Genomic DNA, 26,468 nt, shown 5'->3' on the forward strand with positions numbered 1-26,468 from the left:
TGCATTACAACTACTGTAAAACACGTCGTGGTTTCAGCTTAGCTAGAGTGTTAGGGTTTCCTCTGATGGCCGGGTTCCCATCAGCTATAGTCTGTCCTCAGCCTGGACACTGCCCTCGCCTGGCCGTTCTTGTTTGCCAGGGACTGTTCTGCTTGGTTCGTCTGGAAATGTCTTCATTGCATCTTTACTTTTCAAAGATATTCCCTTTGTATGCAGAATTCTAGACCGAGTTTTTTTCTTTTCTTCTAATTTCCACAGAATTGAAAGTATCAGCCAGGCTTAGGGGCACAATTCTCCTAATCCCAACAACTTGGGAGGCAAAGATAGGAAAATCAATGCAATTATGAAGCTAGCCTGATCTATGCAGTGAGTTTTAGGGTAGTCGGGGCTATATAGGGAGTCCCTGCCTCAAAACAAGCTTGCTATTCCTTTGGTTGTAGCTGGTAATGGTGGTTTTATATGTGAATCTTTTCTTGTTCCCAGCACGCAGACACAGAGCCAGGGGGATTGGTATTTCAGGGCCAGCCTTGGTCATGTCGTGAGCTTGTTCAGCATGTTGGGATGTTTGGTTTTTAGCCGCTTGCCCGGGACACTCCTTGATGTGATTGTCTGTATATTTATTGTGCTGGGATTTGATAAATTTTTCATATCTGTAGAGTGATGTTTTGGGTTTTACCAGATTTTGGAATTTCCTCAGATAGTTTTTCTCATCCAAATACTAACCAGACTAACCCTGCTTAGCCGCCGAGACCAGGAGTGTTCATGGTGGTGTGGCCATAGACCTAAATGGCTCTTCCTTCCCGTCTCTCTCCTTGTTCTGGAAACCATGGTAGAGGCTTGCTGTTCTCTCAGGTGATTTGTGCTCCTGTTTCCACGAAGCGTTGTTAGTCTAGTACCACTCCCCCTTTTAAGATTTATGTATGTATGTATGTATGTATATATGTTTATATATGAGATATGAGTACCCTGTAGCTGCCTTCAGACACACCCCAGAAGAGTGCATCGGATCCCATTACAGATGGTTGTGAGCCACCATGTGGTTGCTGGGAATTGAACTCAGGACCTCTGGAAAAGCAGTCAGTGCTCTTAACCACTGAGCCATCTCTCCAGCCCCTAGTACTCCCTTTTTAACATCGAGCCTTGTCTGCTGATCTTCAAGATCATCATCTGCCTTTCAGTTTATTTCTGCTGCTGTTTTCAAGCTGCTGTTAAACCCATTAACTGAAAATTTCATTCAGTTAAGTTTACATTTCAGTACCAAATTGCTATTTGGCTTCCCACCCCCTCATTTTTTCAAAAATATATAATTTCTGCCTTGCACCCAGATTTCTTATCTACTCGTTTTTTTATGGCCATCTTTTCCTTTACAGCCTTGAATATAACTTATTTTCAATGTGTCAGAGGGGCTGTGTTCCCTAGATGTATGTGCGAGCGTCCTGGGTTTGCCGGTGACCTCAGAGGTCAGAAGAGTGAGGCAGATCTGGAACTGGAGCTTACGGGTCGTTGTGAGCCACTATGTGGGTGCTGGGCACTGCGTTTGAACTTTGTTTTAGCAGATAGGTAGCTGTAGGTCACCGGGCTTGTGTAGCACTCTGAAAAGTTAATCTAAAAAGCTCCAGGTGTTGGAGAGGCGGGTGGGGTGCTGCTCTAATGGCAGGAGGCCTTCCTGCAGAGCCTTGTGCTAAGTTGATCATCTGAGTTAGTGATACACTGGGCCATACTTTTGTGACAGTTCATTGTCACCTGGGAGCAGTGCTTTCAGCCCATGTCATTTGAGAAAGAATGGGAAGGGGCTGGAGAGATGGCTCAGTGGTTTCGTGCTGTGTCTCTTCCAGAGGACTGGAGTTTGGTTCCTATCAGGCAGTTGATAATCAACACACACACACACACACACACACACACACACACACGGCATCACATAAATAAATGAGAGAGGAGTGAGTGTGCCTGAGGCATTGAGCAGTAACATCTTCCAACACTAGAATATAAGCATGGTTTTAGCAGTGAGAAAGCAAGAACCAAAGTTATCAGTTTTCACAAAGTAAATTTATTCAGTGTAAAGGTCAGTTGCCTTTATAACTTGGCCAGGTTGTATATTTCAATTCTTTAATGAAATGAAGGTCAGAGAAGATGGTGATTTTTTTAAGACAGTTTTTAGCAAGATTAAAGCTCAACCCATTACTTCTTACCACAACCACAACCCCAAACCCAAAACAAAATCTTGTTTGAAATATTGGAGGGTCCATGAAACCTAGGAGTTGAGGAAAAATTGTAAAAGCATCCAAAGTCTTGGGAGGATCAAGGAGCCACTTCTGACATGATGGGGAGTGGCCAGAGCAAAACATCAGCCATGTCCTTGCCGTGTGCTGACAGCGTGTCCTACTGAATTCTCAGAGCTGAAGCAAGGTTGAGGACCGCAGTGTGCAACCTGATGTTCCTGGGTCACCACGGGGACATGGGGCGGGAATGGAGCTCAGGGCTCTGGGTCTCACACAGTGGGGCAGCCAGCCCGGGGCTCCCTCCTTCTATCCACCCCCACTTCTTTGTCATGGTGGCCCCAGAGGAACCACACAGCAGCTCAGGTTTCTTCCAGCTCCTGCTCTCAACTTGCTCCAAGTTATTCTGCTCTGGATTTGGTTGAGGTGGCAAGTCTAGACAGATTAGACAGCCACAGAGTCACAGGTGCCAGGAGGGGTGACTTTCTAGAGGGCCAGGAATTTACACCCTTCCACACCGTGCACATCTCGCTGCACACATGCTGGATTAATTTGAACAAATGGAAAAGAGTAAAGAGAATGACAAAAATGTATAGGTTTTGGTTTCTGATGAAAGCTGAAAAGAATGTTTATGTTGGCTAAGTGGCAAAATGCATGGGGGGAACCGGGCATGCCTTCCTTAGTGTCTGGAAGGTATGTGGACCCAAGGAGAGGACGATGGGGGGAGCTGGTTTTAGTATGACCCAAGGGATGCTCTCCAAGGTGGGCAAATCCAGGGTGAATTTTAAGCATAATTTTCAGGGCTGAAATATGTACCCTTTAGTTCAGCCTCTTTGAAAACTGCTGGCAGCCATATTCCAGGAATGACCTAGAGTGGACAGTTTGATGGCTTTCAGGTGTCATGCCACCAGATCATTTGACAGACAGCCTGGCTTCCTGAGCCACCACAGTTACATCCCAGTGAGAGAAGAGCTCGTGTGTCTCCCCTCTGGGCGAAGTGAGGGAGATGAGGTTGTTGGAAAGAACATGTGCAGGGCAGGCCCTGCAAAGATCCTGTGGTGCTGCCAAAACCTTCCCACAGTCTCTACCCCGGGCATGAGGGAGGCTTCCTTCAAAGCCTGTGTCTGATCGCTGTTGCCGGGGTTGTTAATGTGGAAGCTGTCCTGGTTTATTTTCAGCATCACTTTTTTTAAAAAATTATTTATTTATTTATTACATGTAAGTACACTGTAGCTGTCTTCAGACACTCCAGACGAGGGAGTCAGATCTCATTACAGTGGTTGTGAGCCACCATGTGGTTGCTGGGATTTGAACTTCGGACCTTTGGAAAAGCAGTCGGGTGCTCTTACCCACTGAGCCATCTCACCAGCCCTCGGCATCACTTTTTAATCCTGCCTCTGCCCTTGACCTTTCCCTCAGTGTAAGCCCAGGGCAAGCAGAGTAGAGGTTAGCCCATAGCACTTTCTGGTCTTCCTGCATCACAAGATACTTACATCATCATTAGGAACCTCTTACTTTTGGTGTAGAAAATGAAGTTTTGGTTTTGGCTTCTCAGGGCTTCTCTTTAATGTCCAGATAGATAGACGTGGTGATAGGGTTGTTTGGGGCTGCTTGAGTCTAGCCTCAAGTGACCTTGTTTGTGATCATCTCATTGAACACCGTGTCCTCCTAGCTGGCATGCACATGACTGTCACGGAGTCTCAGCTGGTTCAGGACAAGTTGTACCATCCTACTGGCCTGGCTTCCCGTCCTTGTCCCACCTTCTACAAACAACGCTGTCTTAGTTGAGCTAACCTCAGCCTTTCTTCCTCTTCTGTGAACTTGATCTTGCAGGAGAGCCTTCACTGAGTTGAGACTCAGCAGAGCAACCTGCCCTCACATACTGCTTATCATTGCCACTGACCCATAACTAGTGCATCCTCTGGCTGTGCCCAGGTTGGCACTTTTGGTCAGTTCTTGCTGCTGATTTTTCCTTGTAGCCGGTCTTCTCTGTCCATGCTCCATCTCCTTCATATGGGTCTCATATGGGTCACAAATGCTCCATCTATCATTGATTTGTTTGGCCTAGGTCCCAGCTCCAAGAATCCAAAATCCTGTAGTTCATAGCTCCATGGAATCATGGGATTGTAAAACACAGAAGGGATTCTAACGGGAGGAAACATCCAGGATCGTGGAGTTGGTCAGGGCCTGGGCAAAGGCCTGGGGCTGGGTCACTTGGTGTTCTTTCTACCACGCTTTCTACCCTAAGTTCATAATGCATATATTCACAAGATATCATTCACCATGAACTGGGCCAGGGATGGGAGTACTTTCATCTAAAAGCACACGGGGTGAGGGGAAGTGTTGTAGGTCAGTGGTAGAACTCTTGCTTAGTGTGCTTGAAGCTGGGGGTGGAGACAGGGCAATCTCTAGCAAAACAGAACCAAATAAGCAATAAAAGCCCTTTCCCCCCTTGCTTCCGCTCGTGTCAGGGATCACAAGACCTGCTGTGTTTGGTGGAAAGTTATTTTCTGGCTGTGGTATTAGGAATTCCTGGCCATTAAGTGGAGACTGTCTCTGTTCCTGTTAAAGTCAGTTTTTTACTGAGCAGACACATCCGTGAACAATGCACAATGCACCACCTCCACACACACGCCAGCTCTGTTCTCCTGCTCTTTGTTACCTCCAGCTTTGCACTGCGCCTTCTTCCTTGACTGGGTTATCTGTTCATTACCAAAAGAAGCACCCAGAGAAGGAGGGGGGACGGTACAAGGCATAGCCCACCATCCTCACTAGACTCAACTGGAACTAACACTTGCCTTGTTGGCTTAGATTATAAGTTGTAAAATATTTTAAAATGTAAAAGGCATGCCTTTGCTGTAGCCACAAAAATTACAGATAGGAGCTGCTACTTACGTATTTCCCATGTATCTAAGGTGACAGTTTCCTTGTGAATTAGCTGTCACCCCGGCAGTGCAGCCATTCCCCAGCACTGTCTACTACCAAGTGTGTCTTTGTTTTCAATTCCAAAATTGCTTTTATAATGAGGTGTTTAAAAAAAAACCAATCCAGGACCCATCAGGTCTCTGGTCATGGCTCTGAAGCGGTGTACAATGGTCCCGTTCCTTTTCCTTTTTAACGGCTCTGGCTTTTTGAAGAGGTCTGACAGATAGCTTTCCCAAAGGTTCCCCATTCTAGATTCATTAGATTCTTTATTTGGGGGGTCATTTAGCTTATTCCTCTCTTACCTGATTTCCAGCTTACTGGGAACCAGATCGGAGGCTTGATTAGATTCCAGAGGAACATTCTTGGCAGGGATCTTTCCGGGGTGGTGCTGTGCGCTTGCTTCAAGGGATGGCACGGCCTGTCCCATTGTTACCGCCACACAGCGTGCTGGCTGAGCTGGGGTGGTGACAGACAAGGCCTTCCTCACAACTCAGAACTTTATGTATGGGGCACGTTTTGTTTTGGGAATCGTGAAAACAGCCAGTCCCTCCCAGCCGATCTTCCTCCCGTGGCGTTGGTGTCCATTAACGCTTGGATTTATTTCTTCTCTTCTTGTTTGTAAAATTGAATGAGGTCCATTTCAGTTTGTTCTTTCACACAGAGAGCTGTGTTTACTCTCAAAAGGGTTCAGTTGAAAGCTCTGAGGATCCAGGGCCCCTCCTTGACCTTAAATCCACTGTGGGAAAATGCAGCTCAAGGATGTCTTAGCTGGGAGACCTAGGGCTTGGGCGGGAGGTTGATAGCCCTGGCGACATCCTGTCGCAGGAGGGCTGAGAGGCAGGGATGCCGGCCCTCGGGTGTGCACCTGCCTTGCTGGAGCACGGAAGGAAGTTTATTTTCCATAAACGTTTGAACTGAAGGTGGCTAGTGTGACCTTTGCACTAGCTCTCGCTCAGCTGTGTGTCCGTGTGCTGGGCATGCATGTGTGCTTGCACTGACTTTTTGGAAACAGCTTGTATTCTAGATTGGGAGCTCAGATGAGCCAGATTCATCTAAAGGGTAGGTGGGAGTGGGGTTTCTTCAGAGCTCCTGAGGGGATGAGCAAAGGCTCCAAACTGGAAAGGCTCCTTTTTTGGCACTGCCAGCATCTTTGTGTGTCGGCATCTTAGGAATCTGGGGGAACCATATAAAGATCAGAAATGAGTCTGGCCCAAGAGGCTCCCTCTGACATGGTAATTCCAGTTGGTTGAATCCTGGCCCACTCGGATGAGACCATATAAAGAGGCTGTTTCCTGAATCTCCTGCACTCTGCCTCTCACAGGCTCCTTTTTGTAGCGCGCTGGTATTTCAGGACTGTGGCCACGGTCACGTGCTCTCAACCCTTCACTCACAGTCATCGCTGCATTGGGTTTATTTTTGGAGACAGCACATTTTTTGCTTCTCTGGAGGAGCTATGCAGGGTCCTGCCCCCTCCACCCATCAGCGGTCCCAGTAGGCTATGTTCATTTCCCACACTCCAGAGAGAGCAGGGGGACTCTGCCTGAGGGCTTCTGTCACCAGGCCTTGTTTCTGACCTGGGTGATGTCACATATCTTAAGGTTCTTCTTTACAAGAAGAGAGAGACAGACAGACAGAGACAGACAGACAGACAGACAGACAGACAGAGACAGAGAGAGAGAGAGAGAGAGAGAGAGAGACAGAGGTGTGTAATGTCACCTAGCACTAAGTCAGCCAAAGTTGGAAATGGCCTCTCCAAATGATGTCTTGGGGACTTGCTTCTGGAGGTCCCAGCTGGGTGGCAGGGGTCCTGCAGGCCTGAAGGCCCTCACCAGCCCAATGCTATGAGCTCCGGCTGCAGCCAGTCCTCCTCCACTGGGGCCCTAGATCTCTCTCTATCCTGCCTATCTGGTCTGAGTGAGACCAGCAGAGACCCGAATGCTCGACTCACCTTTTCCTGAGCGCTTCTGTGACTGAGTTCTCCACATGAATGAGTGAGTGAGTGAGTGACCGACCCAGTCCCTTAAAGGGGTAAAAGTTGGCTGTGGCCCCTCCTGGAAGGAGACACTCGGTCTTCAAACAGGCTGAGACAGTTGCCACACTGTCTCTCCGGAGCCCATCACTACAGAGCTACCTGGGCACACTTGGGAGGCTTAGCCTGCACTGACCCTGTAGGCTCTCTGGAAGAGGCAGTGTTGCTATTCCTGTGTTGGGAGGAAAGAGTGCGCAGGCCCAGGACTTTCAGTGACAGAAGAGAGGCCTGACCCAGCTCATTCTTCAGGTGTCTCTGCTTCCCCTTCCCAGTCGTGTCCTGGGTTGGCACCATTCTCTCCAGCCCCAAGCTGGGTACCGAGTGTGCATGCTAGCACAGTTTCCAAGATGTCCCAGGACCTGCAAGCCACCAGGGTGACAAGAAAGCGCACCAGTGACTGGAACTGCACTGTGCCTGAGCGGGTCTCACCTCCCTAGAGCACTGCTTCTCCCCACCCCACCCCCTGCCCCAACTCATGTCTGCTCCCGGGCCACTCCAGCCTCCTTGGTTTAGATTCATCTTGGTGTCTGTTCACATGGATGTCACACAGACTTGACCCTTGTCTCCTGTTGGCCTCACTGAACTGGGAGCATCTGAGGACAAGGATGGCACCCCCCATCCCCTCAGTGCACAGGATTCTCAGTGCCTGAGAATGGAGCTGAACTTTGTAGACTTGTAATTCGGACTAGTGGGTAATGAAGCCTGTCTCCTCCAGCCAGGATGTTTATGTGTGGCCGTGACAGGACTCAGGGCCTGGAGACTATTTGCAGACCTTGGTCTCCACAGTAAACCCAGAGCATATGCGGTCATTCCTCACTAGGAGACAGGCATCTCCCTTTGACTGTGCAGGTCCCAGCTTTACAGCGTCCCAAGTCCCACCTGTCCTTATACACCTCCTACCATACCAACCTGTCAACTCTGGGTTTAGAACAGCCATGGAAATGCAGTTCCGGATGTGCCTACAAGGGCATTTTCAGAAAATAAAGGTTTAACTGAAAAGACCCATTCTGTATAAGGTGAGCACTAATCATGGATGGGGTCGGGGGTGGCGCACTGGGTAGGGAGGAAGCAAGCAGAGCAGCTCCAGTCATCCCTGTCTGCATAATGACTGGATGCCGTGTGACAGCTGCCTCGTCCCCTCTCCACCCAATGTGCCTTCCTGAGCATCATGGCCTGTACCCTCAAACTATGAACTAAAACATAGCCGTCTGCCTTCAAGTCTCTTGTTAGCTAATTCTTAAGAGCAGTGAGCAAAGGTGCACGTGTGCCTCCCGTCTGCCCCAGTGCCTCCCGAGCTTTGCCAAGGCGATGGTAGGTGGGACTCCTGTTGCCCACCTGCCTGCATGGCCCCCTCTCCAATCTGCTCTGGAGATCATGAGCAGCCTGCGCAGTTGTGTACTATGTACGCCAGCTCGGAAAGGCTTCTGCCATTTGTGAAGAAAGCCTTTGATTTTAGACCTGATGTCAAGCAGCCGGGCAGGGAGGAGTGACTCCTGTGTGACAAGCTTTCTGTTTCTCATTTGAAGCCACCATTTTCCAACTGGGAAAATGAGGACGACTGTGGCTGTCACCTGTAGGAGGGAAAGTTCTTCACTTACCCACCCACCTACCCCGAAACCTCCCCATGGCCATGGCTTCCTGAGGTGTGGTTAGAGGCGAAGTGCAGTCACTGTCACCTTAGTTACAGTGACTAAGGAGATCCAGCCTGCCTGAACAGCATCCGCCTTGAATCGTCCCCTCAATTGATTGGGTATTTGATTATGTTGTCATCTCTGCTGTGTTGACGTTAGTTGTGGCGACAGGGATTGTAGAGGAGCCGTGGCATCATTGCTTGGCATGTTCTACACACTTCACCATCCCATCAACAGCTCTGTCCCCTCCATGAGGGGTCACTCAAAGGCTCCATTTCAGAAGATTGTCACTCTAGCTCCAGTTCCTCACCGCCTCGTCTTCCACCATCCTCTCCCAGGTCAATCTGCCCCGCCTGTCACTGGGACCCCCATCCAGAGTGGAGATGAGATAACATCAGGAGAGTCCGTTTCCTCTCTGTCCTGTTCTAGACTCCAGGCATCTTACAGCATTAGAAAGATCTTCCTAACAGGCTGGACACTCCCACACTTTAACATTACAGGTTTTATTTGAGTCTGTTCTATCTTTCCCAATATGTGAAGCAGAGAAATAGTCAGAGAGCACATACTCAGGTCAGCCATGACATTCTCAGGGCCAGGTCCCACAAACTCGGTGCTTCTCAACCTTCCTAATGCTGTGACCCTTCAGTACAGTTCCTCACATTGTGGTGACCCCAGCCATAAAATTCCTTTTTTTTTGTTGTTATTTGATAATTGTAATTTTACTACTGTTACAAGTTGCAGTATAGATGTCTAATATTCAGGATATCTGATGTGTGAACTCTGATAGGGTCTCCACACCCCCAGAGGGGTCATGACCCACGGGGTGAGAGCCACAGAACTAAGTGCTAAGTCAAAGTGTGTTCATTCTGCCCGCTGGCCACACAAGCAAAGATTGTGCTTCCAGTTTTTCTCAGAAGACTGCATCGCCCCTCCATCCACTTCTCGCCGACAGGGCGGCACAGAGGGAATTCTGCATGGGGGTAAAACCAGTCTCACAGTGCAGCAGTTACAGAAGGAGGATTAGCAGGAAGGAGCCAGACAGGAGGACTGCAGCTCCCTGGCACGAATGCCCCTGCTCGAGGGGATGGCTCCAGCATTACTGGAGATTCCAGTTCGTCAAGACAGCTGGAAACTGACTTTTAATGTGGAAATTTTCCAATTCTTAGATGGTATCATAAATTAAAAACAAACAAAAGAAACGATGGGGCCAAACAAAACGTGGCAGTCAATTAATGACCATACTGCATTATCACAGGGGGATAGAGCCGTCACTGGATAGAGGTCTGTAAGGTGCTGCCAGGGCACAGGGAGAGAGGGCTGTGGGCAAATTGGTTTTTTTTTTAATTTTTAATATTTTTTATTACATATTTTCCTCAATTACATTTCCAATTCTATCCCAAAAGTCCCCCATAGCGCCCCCCACTTCCCTACCCACCCATTCCCATTCTTTTGGCCCTGGCATTCCCCTATATTGGGGCATATAAAGTTTGCAAGTCCAATGGGCCTCTCTTTACAGTGATGGCCGACTAGGCCATCTTTCGATACATATGCAGCTAGAGACAAGAGCTCCGGGGTACTGGTTAGTTCATCATGTTGTTCCAACTATAGGGTTGCAGATCCCTTTAGCTCCTTGGGTACTTTCTCTAGCTTCTCCATTGGGAGCCCTGTGATACATCCAATAGCTGACTGTGAGCATCCACTCCTGTGCAAATTGGTTTATTTTAAAATTTAATTTCTTTTCTATTTTCTTTTTCTCTTTCTTTCTTTCTTTCTTCCTTCCTTTTTTTTTTTTTTTTCCCGAGCCAGGGTTTCTCTGTGTAGCCCTGGCTGTCCTGAAACTCACTCTCTAGACCAGGCTGGCCTCAAACTCAGAAATCCGCCTGCCTCTGCCTCCCAAGTGCTGGGATTAAAGGTGTGTGCCACCACTGCCCGGCTAAAATTTAATTTTTAATAGATTTATTGGACATGTGATTTATTGGACAATAGATTTATTGTGCATGTGTGCCTGAGTGAGTGAGAGTGCCCAAGTGAGTGTGAATCTGTGCACAGGCGTATCCTCCTCCTCTTCCTCTCCCCTCCCAACTCTTTTGAGACAGGGTCTCTCCCTAAGCCTGAAGCTTGAGCTTTCTTGGCTGGGCTGGAAACTGACAAACCTAACCTCAGTGTTCCCTGCCTCCACTGTCTTCAGAGCTGGGGTTAGAAGGCTGACAAGATGGCCAGATTGTTGTGTGCACACTGGGATGTGAACTCTTGGCCCTAATGATTACATCAGCACCTCTCTGTGTAGCCCAGGTTGGCCTTGAATTCATGAGTCAGCCTCCTAAGTGCTGGCACAGTAAACATGCACCACCCGGCCTGGCCATACATTGACTTAAAATAAAGTGTCTCGGCGGGGGGGGGGGGGGGGGGGAGGCTCAGTGTGGGTCATTTTCCTTCAGAATTTGTCGTTCACCTGAGACATACTTACACATGGCAAGAAACAAGACAAGGTCTTTTGATTCTGCATGTCATTTTAGTGTTTATCATCTTGAGTCACCCTGGTTCCACCTGGTCTTCAGCGGGTTACCCTGCTCTGTGCTGTCTAAAGAATTCCCCTCTTTTCCTCAATTCTGGATTCCCAGGCTAGGAAATCCAGTTGATTCTTTGCTGCTGTTTGTCTCACTGTAATTCAGGCTAGTCTCAAACTTGGAATCCTCCTGCTTCAGCCTTTTAGGTGTTAGGATTAGGGGCATACATTATCACACCTAATCTAATTAGTTCTGCCTGGCTCCAGTACACTGGGATTCAGTCACCTGTGTCTATGGGAGAAAGGAGCCCAGGATATGTGGCTGCTTCTTCCAGCCCACAGGTGGGCTCTTGAGGTGGAATAGGAGGGGTGGGTGCCTCCCACCCCCTGCTCCAGGGATAAACAGCTTCTCTGCTTTGGTATTTTAAGTGCCTCTAAGTGGGATCAGCCTGTAGGGTCGTCTTCTGGCTCCATTGCTAGCCTCTAGTATAGAAATCGGTGGGGTACGTTTCCCAAGTGCTCAATAGTGGTGCATTATCCCAGGTCTTTTATTCCAGGACTTGGATTCTTCTCAGTCATTTCTAGCAGGATCTGGCTCATGTCACAGAAAGGCCCTGTATGTAAGTGGAACACATCTTTGCCAGGCCGGGGCACTGCTACACAGGTAGGAAGGGAGACCTACCATCCTGTTAAAAACAGATCAAAACATCATAAAACAACATAAAAACATCAAAACATCATAAAACAACATCAAAACATCAAAACATCAAAAGCATAAAGGCGCTCAGGCGCGTCAAAAGGGCGTTTTCTTCAAATGGTCCCTGTTGGGCTTTAGAGAGGAGGTCATGATGACACAAGGTTTTGGTCCAGGGGTCAGCAAACCACATCCTTTTCCTCAAGGTTGGCCCACTGCCTGGTTTTAGAGTTTTCGTTTTGTTTTTGAAAGTCAGCTATACCCGCTTGTCTTAGGATCTAAACTGTTTGTTTCTCCACAGTGTCAGAGTTCAGTAGTTACAGCAGAGACCCATAAAAGAAAGAGTTCTGTCCTTATCCTTTGTGGAAGTTTGCAAACCTTGTTGTAGTTTGTTTATCCGAACTCCTTTCCAGACTGAGAGCCGCAGTTAGAATTTTGTCAAGTTCTTGGAAAAAGGAAAATTGATACTTCAGAAAACATTCCTGGAAGAATGCTGGGTAATTCAAAATAGGAGACACACTGAGCCATCTCTTCCGCTTCAGGTACTCCGAGAATTGCTGCTCGGTGGTATTTTTAGCTAGGGCATGCTGAGTAAGAATGCGCACAGTACGGTTTCTGCATATGTCTATCCCAGGTGAGTACTCCCTGGCCAAATGGCTTGAGGGAAGTTGAACCCATTGGTGTACATGTTTATGTCTGCTAAGCAAACCTTACTCTTAAGTCTTAATTTTACTACATTTATTCTTATAAAATAATATAAATAGACCATTAAAAGTCAGAAAATGTATGACAGCACAGGGATGGGAAATTTAAGTTGTCCTCAGTTGGGACTCCTTCATGATGTACACACAGCTAATAAACAAACATCAGTGCTTCGAATTCATGGGTCTTTTTGCAAAATCAGATTCCATCCCTACTGTTTTGAAGTATGTTTTTTAGTTAATGTGCACTAACTTTGATATTATTTTTATATAGATTTGCGTTGCTTGCATACTGGTTTGTGTATATGCTCTCATCTTACTCAGTTCCTTACTGCTGACCATGTGGGATGTTGCCAAGTGTTTGTCATGAAGAAATGACATTATGTTCTTCTGTGTTTATGTCCTTGGGATAAATTTCAGGTTTAGAACTGCCGCCTTAGGGCCGGAGAGATAGGTCAGCAGTTAAGAGCACTGATGGCCCTTCCAGAAGACCTGGGTTCAAACCCCCTAGCACCTACATATGGTATGGGGTGCTAGCCTAACTACCTATTAACTCTAGTTCCAGGGGATCTGATGCCCTCTTCTGGTTGTGGTGGGCATTGCATACATGTAGTGCACAGACATACATGCAGGCAGAACAACTCCCACACATAAAAATAAAAATAAAGAAATATTAGAAGAAAAAACTTGGCTTACTGCCATAATAGGCATAAGCAGGCTGGAGAGATGGCTTAGTTGATAAAGTGTCAGATTCTCAGAGCCCATACAAAAAGCTGACATGGTGATGTATGTGGTCCTGTAAGCCACATACATCAAGGGAGGGAGGGAAAGACATGAAGATCCTTGAAGCTCATTGCTCGGCCAACATAGCCTCATCAGGGAGATTCGAATTCAGTGAGAGGCCATGTCTGAAGAAATTGGGGTGGAGATCAATTGAGGAAAGGCACTCAGCATCAACCTCGGGGCTCCGTACACGTGAGCACATTCTCCTGCCCCCTCCCCCCATAATACATGCATGTACCTCCCCTGCCTGTGCACACACCCATACACACACACACACACACACACCCTGGGAATTCGGCTCATTGGTACAGTTTGTGCTTAGCGTGAATGAGGCTCTGGATTTAATCTATAGCTCCGGAGAGAAAAAAAGTCTTGGGTACTTTTAAGTCTTTAGTAGGCATCTGCCACACTGTCTACTGGGAACAGTGTGCCGACTTCTGCTCCCACCAGGAGGGATGAAGATACCTGGTTTTTATAGTAAACTAGAGGTTATTTTTTATCTTGGGTTTAGGTGGCATGAACCTGGCGCTCGGTGGTGTTTGGAGGCACAGGCTGCATGACTGTCACTCTGGCTTCTCTCACACAGGCTCCCCCACCGAAACCACCTCGAAGGCAGGGAGGCTGGGCAGATGACTCCATGAAGATGGCGAAGTGAGTACTCAGCTCCTGGGGGGAAGGGGGAGTCGGGGTGGGTGCGGTGGTGTGCAGGTGTGCCTGTGACGGGTGGTGTGCCTGCATGGTCCTTTTTGTAGCCTTAATAAGGCAAGTCACACCCGCTTAACATGTACAGTATGACTGCTGTTAGATAGACACAGAGTCTTACATCTGTCACCGAGTCACCTTTAGAATGTTCTCTCATCCCATCAGGACGCCTAGTACCTCATAACAGCCCTGTCACCCCTACACCCAGACCATGGGCAGCAGCCAGTTTGCGCCTCTGATTTGCTCTTTCTGAGGTTCATGTCAGTGGGACCCTGATTTCTTCCATCCCTTATGACTCTTCCCTTGCTTGGCCTACCATTTTCAAAGTTCAGGCCTGCTTTGTTCATTTGTTCAGTGTGCCGGAACTGCCTGGTGGTGGCTGTGGCTGAACTCTGTTTTATGTCTACTTTGGACACAGATCACTCATTTGTGAAGAAGGAGACAGGCATCCCCTCACTGCCTACTTGGCATCTCTTGTTTACCGCAAGCCAGCTCTGGGAACTGGTGGGAATATTGGTCCAGGATAACTCTGTACTGTCTCATCTTCCTGTCTTCTCTGGGGTTCCTGGAAGGAAGAACCATTGTCACAGGCCCGTGGTATCCGTGTTTGTGTGGGGCTGTGGATGCTGCGTCTGCTCTCACCCAGGTGGATAAGGCTGGGCAAGGTGTTCAGGGTCCTTAAGCCTCTGGTTGGAAGCATCTGTCCAGATGCCTCTGACAGGATGGCACAGGGGCCGAAGCAGCATGATCGGCAGTGTTCTGGAATCACACCCCTATCCCCTGCTTTTCCACAGCTTAGGCCAGTGACCTTCTGTTTCAGATCCTCACTATGCTGCGGTGCTGTGATTACAACACAGTCGATTAAGCTATTTGGTTTCTGCATCCTTGTCTCTGCTGCAGGGTTAAAATGGCTCTTACTTCAAGGGCCTGATGTGAGGATCTAATGGGTTCACAGAAGAAAAAGGAAGTACCTAGGAGGCCTAGGCAGACGCTGGCTGCTGCTGGTGTGATGACTGGCTCTCATGTCCTCATCTCTTCAGGTAGCTTTGATCACAGGGGTTCTGGCAGATGCTGAGGTGTACTGGCTGGTTTTGTGTGTCAACTTGACACAGGCTGGAGTTATCACAGAGAACGGAGCTTCAGTTGAGGAAATGCCTCCAGGAGATCCAGCTGTAAGGCATTTTCTCAATTAGTGATCAAGGGGAAAGGCCCCTTGTGGGTGGTGCCATTCTTGGGCTGGTTGTCTTGAGTTCTCTAAGAGCAGAAAGCAAGCTGAGCAAGCCAGGGGGAGCAAGCCAGTAAGTAACATCCCTCCATGGCCTCTGCTTCAGCTCCTACTTCCTGCCCCGCTTGAGTTCCAGTCCTGACTTCCTTTGGTGATGAACAGCAGTATGGAAGGAGTAAGCTGAATAAACCCTTTCCTCTCCAACTTGCTTTTTGGTCATGATGTTTGTGCAGGAATAGAAATCCCGACTAAGACAGGTTTATGCTTTATGCTTCTACTCAAGGGACTGTTAGAGAGTCCTTCTAGGTTAAAGACCTTGTTTTTGAGACAGTGTTGGCCAAGGCTGACTTCCAGCTCAATAGCAGCTTTTCTGATCCTCCTGCCTCCACCTCCAAAGTGGAGATTGCAGGTGCATCCTACCCCACCTGGCTTGCACAGTGGTAGGGATCAAACCCAGGGCTTTGCACACTGCTAGACAAGTACTCCACCAACTGTGTTATATCCCTAGTGTGACAAGTGATTTTAAGTCTAGAACAGAGCTGGGATTCTCAGGCCATCCAGGATAAGGTCCATGTCTCTGGACCTTTTACAAATGGTTGTCTTGAGCCAGGGAGGACAGTTCCTGATGATTTGCACAGGGATGGTCACATGGCATTTGGTCATCACTTAAAGCCTCAGGCGTCTGATTTAGATGCACCTGGGTGTGAATTCGGATTGCAGCACTAACTATGAGGGCAGTGTACACTTAAGAATGTTACATAGCCCATAAGGTAGTGGCTTTCTTGAACTGTGGCTGTAGCCCAGTGGAAGAGAGTTTGCCTAGCATGCAGGAGGCTCCAGGTTCTATCCTAACACTAGAAAAGAATAAAAACCCAGCAGCAGGGCATGTTTCGTTTCCTCTGCATCCAGTCCTCCTGTCCCTCTCTCCTTCTCTCCCCCCTCTGTATTTTTTCCTAACCACTTCAAAGTAAGTTGTAGATGTTACAACGTTTATCCCTAAAGACTAAAGCTCCTGTCTTCCAGCATAGTCACAGAATCTTGATCACTGGATCACTGCATAGTCACCTAATAGTATCTAGTATGCACTTTACATTTAATGCCTCTATTTGTCCTTAGAATGCCATTCTAGCTCTGGAATCCAGTCAGAGTCCATGCGTTATACTAGTTAGTTCTGTCCCCTCCCTCCCTCCCTCCTCCCTTTCTGTTTTGTTTTTTTTGTTTGTTTTTGTTTTTTGTTTGTTTGAGACAGGGTCTTTACAGCCCAGGCTAGCCCCAAACTCATATCCATCCTCCTGCCTCGGCATCTGAGGTGCTGCAATTGCAGGCATAGGGTGCCAGGCCCAGCTTCTACCGTTCTTGAACTAAAACAGCTCCCACTGCTGCGGAGTACATGGATTGTCCCAGGGGTCCATGCCAGTTGTCTCATAGAGGGTCTTTCTTTAGATCTCTTCCATTTGTCACGATTAGATCCAAGTTGAAGGTCTGAGGCCCAGGCGATTCTGTGTTCTTCCTCCCATGTCTAACAGGAAGGCCTAGGACTGAGGATAGCCCTGTGTTTAGGCATCGAGTGGGAATGCTCAGCCCTGTGGGGACCTAGGGCACTTCCTTCCCCTCAGCAAGTTCTGTTCCTATTTAAGGGCGAGTGGTGGTTGTCTTTTCCTGGGGCGCTGTGCTGAGTCTGTCCTCCACCACCTTTGTCCTAGCAGCCTTAGTGTCTGCTAGTGTTTTTGTGTGAATCAGGATGTTCTAGTGAGTGCCACCACACAAGGTGTGTTTTCTGCCCTGAGAGAGCTAGATGAAGATATCAGGCATCTCTAGTCAAAAACTCAGCAAGGCAGATGGCACGGGTAGTGCTAGCCGTGTGACGTCAGAGTGGACGGAGGTCAAGGTAGCTGGATTCCAACAGGTGGCAGCTTGTGGGGCTGTTTGGGATTAAGATTTGGCGTTGGGAGGCTGGTTAGATCAGAGACTTCGCACTGGTAAGTGGCATGCTTATTTGCGATGCTTTGGGGATCACAGTAGCTGCACCATGCCATGTCTAAGACAGTCTGGCTGCTGTAAGGAATTACCAGGTTCCAGGAGCTCAGACAGTGCGCATTCCCACCAGGCTTTCCAGGAACATTTTCTGGTGTCGAAGGTCAGATGCAAGCATGACAAAGTTCTTGGTGACGGGCTTTTTCTGGTTGGGTCCACAAGTGAGGATCTGTGCACAGGGAGAGATCCGGTTTCTCTTCTTCTCTCCTGCCATGACAGCTCCATCCTTGTGACTTCAGCCCAGTCTAGTACCACCTGCAAACACTGTCACCTTAGGGATTAGGGTTTCAGCAGAGGAATTCACGGCTGGAGAAGAAACAGCTCCTAGCTGTGCCTTGTACGTGCCTTGTACGTCCAGTAATTTCCATTCGTCGAAGGAGGACACATCAGGGTTACAGGCAGCTACATGTCTCCAGGGGGAGGAAGACGGCTGTTATGGTTCTGGCTAATGAGCTTGTGGCCAGCACACATGAGATCCTGTGATATCTTTGTTTAGTGTGTGAAACATTCGAGACAAAGCAGAGTGTGTGTGGGCCTTGGCCCTGGGAGATACCTTGTTCTAGAACTCCGAGGCCCAGGACAGGATTGACTTGAGGAATGGCCCAGGATGGGACATTACTACCTGTCCCTTCTCCTGGCTTGAAAGCAGTAGCTGTGCCAAAGCCACCATTTTAGAGTCAGCTGCCTGAAGTTGTCTGGGAACTGGGATACTTAAAGAGTGGGTGGGTCCCTGGCATGGCCATGTCCCTAGAGCTGAACACAGGGGACCCAGAACCGGGAAGGAGAAGAAAGGCCTTCTGACTAAGTTTTGTCTCAAAGTGTCTGTTTTTGGGTTTGTCCCTGCATTGATCTGCAAGGGAATGAGGCGAGTAACGGCCCCTCGGGGACTTTGAGGACTTTGCTCTCAATGTCAGCCGTCATTTTCAATCACCCTCTCCCTCCCAGCCATTAATTTTGGCCCAGGATCATGGGGACTTGTCCATCTATCACTCCTAATTGACACTAAATGATCTGTCAGTTTATTGATGAACGGCAGGAGTGGAATTGTCACAATATATTTTACTTTCCAACAACTCCTCCTGACAATTTTACCTTGTCCATCTCGCTCCGTTCACATAAATCTCCATTGGCCGCTCGCTCCTGCTCATGGGCTGCTCCGGTGCCAGCCACTTCCACACCAGCCGCACGTGTCAAGGACATCAAGATGGCGGGAGAACTGTGTGCTGGTCCCGAGGTTACCCCCTTCCCTCCTCCTCCTCCTTTCTCTCTCTCTTTTAATGGCATAGATGTTCCAAGAATACTAAAGGGCTTCTTTCCTCTCCCTCTGTGTCATTGCCATATTGGAGTCTCTACTTTCTTGTCAGCAGCGAGTAGTTAATTCTTATTAGGTTACAGAAGTGTGAAAGGCAAAAAACTCACCAGGCTGGAGGGCTCGGCGGTCTGTAAGCACAGCTGCAGGCATAGGCTCCATTCTCGTAACCCAGCCGTGTTACAGCCTGCCCAGCCCCACCGCAGCCTGTTCATTAGGAAGGTGTCAGGCGTAGGTTTGCTGGGGCTTCCCTGCATGTGCTGTGTGTGGTTCCACGGATGCAGGCTTGCTATGATCTTCTGCCCTTGGGCCTGCGCCAGGCCTTGCGCTGCCAACACCCGAGGCTGGTCATGCCTGTGAGATGTCTTCTCCATCCATCCCAGCTTGCCACTCAGACGGTTCATTTCAGTGCTCCCTGATGGGAAAGATGGGAAATTGCCGGTTTAGACATAGGTACGGATAAACAGCTCATCTGATGAAGACGTACGTAGGGATATGGAAATCTCGTGGCACGCAGAGCAGCCTGACAGCGTGGCTGAATCCCGCCCTCCTGCAGGACATCATTTTTGTTAATTGATAAGGACTGTTTTCCTTTATTAGCCACCACGCTGTTTTGTGCCCATCAAGATTAATAATAATTCCTTAATGTTATCTGATATCCAGATCATAGTCAGTTAATTTCACCGTTGCAAAGATGTCTTGGTAGAGTTAGTCTGTAAAAAGGGAAAAAACCAAGGCCCACACGTCATTTAGCTCTTTCGCCCTTTGCTTCTCATTTGTGCTGTTCCCCTTCCCTTTCCCCATGCCTTTTGATTTTTTTTTTTTTTTTTGCTAGGTGGAGAGCAGAAGGTGAGAAACTTAGCCTGTAGAGAGTCCTGTATTCTGGATTTGGACCATTTCTTCAGAGTTGTGATGTTTAAGTTGTTTCTTGATTTCTCCATGGCCTTGTTCCAAGGGAGAGTTAGAGCTGGATCTAGCTGGTGATTCAAACTACCTGCACTGTTGTGGTTGGAGTACTTCATTGCATGAAGCCCAGGTGTGAGGAGGCCCAAGTGTGAGGAGGCCCAGGTGTGAGGAGGCCCAGGTGTGAGGAGGCCCAGGTGTGAGAAGCCCAGGTGTGAGGAGGCCCAGGTGTGAGGAGGCCCAGGTGTGAGGAGGCCCAGGTGTGAGGAGGCCCAGGTGTGAGGAGGCTCAGGTGTGAGGAGGCCCAGGTGTGAGGAGGCCCAGGTGTGAGGAGGCCCAGGTGTGAAGAGGCCTGGATGTGGGAAGTACAGGTGTGGGAAGGTACAGCTATAAGGAGGACACTGGTATCCACCTGTTCCACTTTAATCTGTGGTCAACAGTTAGTCATGTGTGGCCCTCCACCCCACCATCCAGTCAGATGCCTAATGTATGTTGCTTACAGAAGTGGTTTCAATAAAGGTTATCATATAGTAGATTTTTTTTTTTTGATTTTTCACTTCTTACTGAAAATTCTTCTCTGAAGACTTTCTTTTTTTTTAATATTTTTTATTACGTATTTTCCTCAATTACATTTCCAATGCTATCCCAAAAGTCCCCCATACCCTGCCCCCCACTCCCCTACCCACCCATTCCCACTTTTTGGCCCTGGCATTCCCCTGTACTGGGGCATACACTCTGAAGACTTGCTTGTCAATGATTGGATTGTCCTAACCTGGATCCCTGTTGATAACCTTTTGTTTGTAAAACTTCCAACCTAGGGAAAGGTATGAATAGTCCAGTGGGCACCCCTATCCCTTCACCTAAAGGAGCACCTTGAGTGTGTGTGCCTATCTGTGAGTGTGCATACCTGAGAGTGTGTATACCTGTGAGCGTGAATACCTATGAGTGTGAGTACCTGTGAGTGGGAATACCTGTGAGTGTGTGTACCTGTGAGAGTGTGTACCTGTGAGTGTATCTGTGAAAGTGTGTACCTATGAGTGTGAATCTGTGTGTACCTGTGAGTGTACCTATGAGCGTATGTACCTGTGAATATATGTACCTGTGAGTGTGCATACCTGAGAGTGTGTATACCTGTGAGTGTGAGTACCTGTGAGTGTGTGTACCTGTGAGAGTGTGTATCTGTGAGTGTACCTGTAAGCATATGTACCTGTGAGTGTGCATACCTGAGAGTGTGTGTACCTGTGAGAGTGTGTACCTGTGAGTGTGTGCACCTGTGAGTATGTGTATCTGTGAGTGTGTGTACCTGTGAGCATATGTACCTGTGAGCATATGTACCTGTGAGCATATGTACCTGTGAGCATATGTACCTGTGAGCATATGTACCTGGGAGCATATGTACCTGGGAGCATATGTACCTGGGAGCATATGTACCTGGGAGCATATGTACCTGGGAGTGTGCATACCTGAGAGTATGTATACCTGTGAGTGTGAGTACCTCTGAGTGTGTGTACCTGTGAGCGTGAATACCTGTGAGCGTGTGTATCTGTGAGAGTGTATATCTGTGTGTTTACCTGTGAGCCTGTATAGCTGTGAGTGTGTGTACCTGTGAGCTAGTGTGTGTACCTGTGAGCCTGTGTTCCTGTGAGCCCGTGTTCCTGTGAGTGTGTGTTCCTGTGAGCCCATGTTCCTGTGAGCCCATGTTCCTGTGAGCCTGTGTACCTGTGAGCCCGTGTTCCTGTGAGCCTGTGTTCCTGTGAGCCTGTATAGCTGTGATGTTTGTACCTGTGAGCGTGTGTTCCTGTGAGCCCATGTTCCTGTGAGCCTGTGTAGCTGTGATGTGTGGCTCCTTCCTTCCTAGTTGTCCAGGTTGCTCATGTCCTTATTGTTCACTGAGCACCTTGGGGCTGCTGCTGTTCCTCTGCATTGCTAATAACTAGAACATAGTTACTAAAGATTGTTGTCCAGTCTCTGTACTTCCTGGTCTATAATGCTCCACACACAGATGCACAGTATATAGGTGACCTGTGAGTGAATTCTGGATATTGTTTTTTGCTCCATGATTAAGAGGGGGCCGTGTGCCCCTGTGTCCAGAGAAGAAAAGCCCTTAACGTTTGACTTTCAGATTTTCATTGATAAACACAATTTTGTTTGTTTGGATTTCAAGAAAAACAAAATAAACTTGGAATATGTCTTGAGAATTGATTTTTGTACATGTTAGTTTTACCTAAAAAGAAACCAAAACTGCATGGTACAGGGGAGTCCTGGGCACCAAGAGGGAACAGTTACTTGAGTCTTAGCAGATTAGTCATCTATGAGGTGATGAGGGTCCAAGATTGATGCGTGCGCACTCACACACTCACATACACACTCACACACACACACACACACACACACACGTCCCAACCAATTGGCTGACACCAGGACTCAAGGCTCATCTGTATGGCTTTCAGGGATGCTCATGTGAAGTCCTGTTTACACATCTGTCTTAGCAGTCATGTGCTCTCTCTGCGTCTTTCAGTCTCTGTCTCTCTGTCTTTGTTTCTCTGTCTCTGACTGTCTCTGTCTCTCTGTCTTTCTCTTTCCCTCTCCCTCTGTATGTGTTTTCCCTACAGTACACTTCTGAGAAACTCTAAGCTTAGAAAAGATAAATTTTAAGCACACATTCTGTAAGACCCTGAATTGTGTGTCACTCTTCCTTGGAAGACAGGAACAAATATCTACTCACCCAAGGTAGGGGACCGATGACACATCAAAGTATGAACACCACCAAAATCCAGCCAGTAAACCTGTGAATTGTATTGGGATTTCTTGCAAATGACTGAGTGTGAGGGGTGACTTACAGGAGCAAGAATACCTCAAAGACAGCTAAATCATCAGAGCCCACTCCAGTGTGGGTGACAGATCACAAAAGCTAGAAACTGGAACACACTGTACAACCTTCTGGTAGATTGACAAGTTGGAGTGTCTCTTCCAGATAGCTTGACTGTCCTAAGCTTTTACTAGGTGGCTCAGCTCGTTGTCCAGATAGCTCTGCCTTTCTTGAGAGTGTCGCCTAGCAATTCTTACTGCTTTTATATGCTTGGAGATGGGTGGATGGGTGAATCTGGTCAGTCTCAGGATCTTCCTGAAAGTGTTGAGTTGTTTCCAGCCTGAATTTAAGGAGCTTTCCAAACAATGGAATCTTAGAACATCTAGGGCTTTAGGAGCTTCACAGTAGTCAGGAAAGTTTTGTCCCTTCTGGAAGTTCCCTCAGTTTCCTTAACAAAACACCCTCCAAGAGTAAGTTCTAGCTTCCTCTAAATGTATCTTCAGAGCCTGGGCTCAAAGATGGGAGAAAACAATGTAGAGAGGTTTTTGTTTAATACATTTAGAAAACTCACAGTCAAGCCAGGCAGCTGACTCAGGCCTCTCACTTCAACTACTTGGGGTGCTGAGCCAAGGAGATTGCAAGACCAGCCTGGGCAGCTCAATGAGATCTTGTCTCAAAACGGAAAAAAGAAGCCAAAGGAGACTGGGGACACAGCTCAGTAGTGCAGCAGTCGTTTGCATAGCCCCACAGGCAATCTCCGTTCTGCAAAATCGAGCATGAATAAGCAGGCCCCACAATTAACCCTAATTAATTTGAATGTACCTGCATCGTTTATTGCTGGATATCTGATATATTCAATAGGACCCAAAGATAAGCTAAATAACACCCAGCCTGTGTGCATTGAACTAAGAAGTGAAAAGCCAGGATCCTCTCGGAAGTAGGACAGGTGGGCTGATGTGTCAGGCCTTTCTGCCCTGATCTCCAGCACTCCTAGTCTACTGGTTGAATTCGTTTGTTTGGAAGCTGATAGGGGAAGGGGTGAGAATGCTGGGCTCATCATGGCAGAAGTGGATGCAGGTGATGGGAGGAGGCTGAGCTGCCCCTCCCCACTCAGCCCTGCAGCTTCATTGCAGGGAGAACCTTCCCAAGTCTCTTCCTGGTGTTGGGGAAGGCAAGCACTGGAGATGGGCCCTCAGTCCAGCACTGACAGCAGCCCAGGCCTTCTGGGGTTACTTGTTGCGTTTCTGTGTAGGAAAGTCTGGGCTTAATACTGAAGTATAGGCCCTGGAGAGATGGCTCAGTGGTTAAGAGCACTGGCTGCTCTTCGAGAGGACCCAGGTTCAATTCCCAGCACCCACATGGCAGCCCACAACTTTCTGTAACTCTAGTTCCAAGGATCCAACACTCTTAGACAGACGTACATATAAAACACTAATGCATATAAAATAAAAAATAAATAAATTGTTAAAAAACTTACGTATAAGCAGGCTGAGGATTCTAAAAGGAGGGGAGAAGGCAGATATGTGGAGGCTTTGCAAGTTTGCTTCATGCCTTTTTGTTTTTTCCTGAGACAGGATTTCTCTCTGTAGCCCAGGAACTCAATATATAATCCAGGCTGGCCTCTATCTCCAGTGTGGTGGGACTGTGTGTGTGTGTGTGATAGAACTCTGGATGATTTTTACTTAAATAAGAAACGACATTGTATAGAATTTTAAAAAATGCAAAAAGGTGGAATAAAGACTGAAAGCCCTCATTCCTGCCTCCCATCCTAGAAGCAACCACAGCTTACCATGTGTGCGTTTGTGTGCATGTGTGCACTCACGTACTTACACATATATACAGATGCTGGTTAATGTATTTCCCCTTCCTACCCTGACACAAGAGGCAGCAGCACTCATTTGGACTCATTTCCTGTTTGGATCTCAGAGTGCTGTGTCTCACCGGTCTTTCCAAATCTCATCAGTGTAAGGTGAAAAGGAAAGAGCCCAAGAAAGCAGCTATCATGTGAGCCCTGGAAAGTTACATAGTAGCTTCTAGATGCACACAGGAATAGGCTAGAGAACAGGTACACCATGAACCTCACTCTGTCTTGTGATTTGGGGGGCACTTTCACACCCTTCCACTTGGGACAGAACCAGGGATGCTGTGCAGAGTCTGAACCAGCTTGGGGCCCTGTGTAGTGTCACAAAGCCAGTTCGCTGGTGCAGCGCATGGGCGTGATGTGATGTGACTGCACTGCCGCCGCTAAGTGCTTCCCAGCTCACAGGAGCATCAGGAGAGGAAAACGGAGTGCCTGAACTGAGCTTGTTGTCAGGGAGAGGACACCTGGAGCCCCATGGTGCAGCTTTCTAAGGCCCTTGGTCCACAGGTCCTTGCCCCAGTGGCTGTGTGTTAGCCTGGTAGACCCAGGGGTGAGTGCTAGCTCTCTCACCTCCTTAGCCTGCTACTAGCCCTTCTCTTGTGGTAACCTTTTCTCAGGTAAGTTAGCCTTGACTTCGTTGTAATTTAAAGTCCAGCTGTGCTTCTTGAATGAATTCTTCCATGTCCTTTGAAGACTTTGACCTTTAGCCATTATGGTGTCTAGTTTTGCAAAAGTGAAGCTCTCTAGGCACTACGGCTAGTCATTTCTTGGATCTGGGGCTTGGGTTGTAGAGCTGGAGGCATAGCCCTGGAGATCAGAGACAAAGTGAACAGCCCTTGGTAGTAGCCCTTGAACAACCACAGCAAAAAGCCAAATCTCCTGTGGAGCATTCCTTTTTTATCTGGACTTTCCCCTCTCTAGAAAGTTCAAACCCATGTCTTTTCATCTGTCCGATTCTGCTGTTGCCAGACTAGCCACTTGGGTTCCACATTTAAAAAATAAAGCCATCTCCCTGGTGTAAAACTGCAAAGACATAAAATAAACTTACCCCAGCTACTGCCTCTCCACTCCTGGTTGTCTCTCTAGAGGTGAATTCCCAGGATCTGGATTGTCTGCCAGTGTCCTGGAATACTTGAGGAGATGCACAGATGCCCCTGACCAGTGACAGTGTAGCAGGTGACTTCTGAGTTTGTTTGTTTGTTTGTTTGGTACCATGAATGCAGCATGTGTGAGAGGAAGCTACACTTTGAGTCTCAGGTTTGGGTCTTTCTCTGGACTAGCAATAGTGTGGAGCTCTTTGGAGATGCTGGGTGACAGCGGGAGTGCAGTGGAGCACCCAAGATGCTGCAGTATGGTGTGCTAAGCTCTGCCCTTCTGTCAGGTTGGGGTGTTCTCTGCATTTTAACATCTTTACTGAGAAATTGAGAACTGTCTTACAAAATGTGTGTATACTTGAGTGTATATATATATATATATATATACATATATATACATATGTGTGTATATATATACACACACATATACATACTACATATAAAAATTTAGATAAGAATTTTAAGCGTACTGTGTTCTGCACCTTGCCTTTTTATTATTATATTTTCTCTTAATGGTAATTTCATCTTGAAGATCTTTAGGGCTTTTTCCTTTTTCTTTCTCTTCTTTTTTGGGGGGGCATGGGGAGTTGGCTACTGTAGATATCACACTCATTCTCTGGGCTTCACTACCTTCCAGTTTTTTGCCACGTGGCATCTGGTATGGTGCCCTTGCCTCTGGTAGAGCTCATCAGACATTCCCAGGACTCTATTGATACGCGTCTTCCGTGTCTACGTTTGTGTGTGATTGGAACAGCAAGGCCAGCAGGCAGAGCCATAGCCTGTCCTCTTATTAGAGCTGTGCTCCAGCCAGCCCCTTGCCCTGCGGAGGAAGGTGAGCGGGAAGGATGCAGTCTGCACTGAGGCATGAGCCAAGGCCCTACTAGACCTGCCATTAACAGGCTTAATTAGGCCAGTCATTAAGTTCAATTAGGCATTGGAAGCGACTGTCCCTTCCAACCCTGTAGTGCCCTCCAAGAGCTGGATCTGCTCCCAGACAGCCAGTTTGGGTGCTAGGCAGTTAGACCTCGGGGCTCTAGCAGCCCCTG

At 47.9% G+C, this 26,468-nt stretch overlaps 1 protein-coding gene across 1 annotated transcript in view; it reads left to right on the forward strand.

Annotated features, from left to right (window-relative positions):
• The window catches only part of Ift43 (intraflagellar transport 43), a 79,683-nt gene that overhangs the window by 16,105 nt on the left and 37,110 nt on the right, over nt 1-26,468 (forward strand). The window contains exon 3 of the mRNA XM_021179388.2: nt 14,072-14,136. Coding sequence (XP_021035047.1) covers nt 14,072-14,136 — 65 coding nt within the window. The remainder of the gene's footprint in view (nt 1-14,071; nt 14,137-26,468) is intronic.

This window comes from Mus caroli, unplaced genomic scaffold (genome assembly GCF_978045245.1).
Source record: "Mus caroli unplaced genomic scaffold, Mus_caroli_1 scaffold_14, whole genome shotgun sequence".
Lineage (NCBI taxonomy): Eukaryota > Metazoa > Chordata > Mammalia > Rodentia > Muridae > Mus > Mus caroli.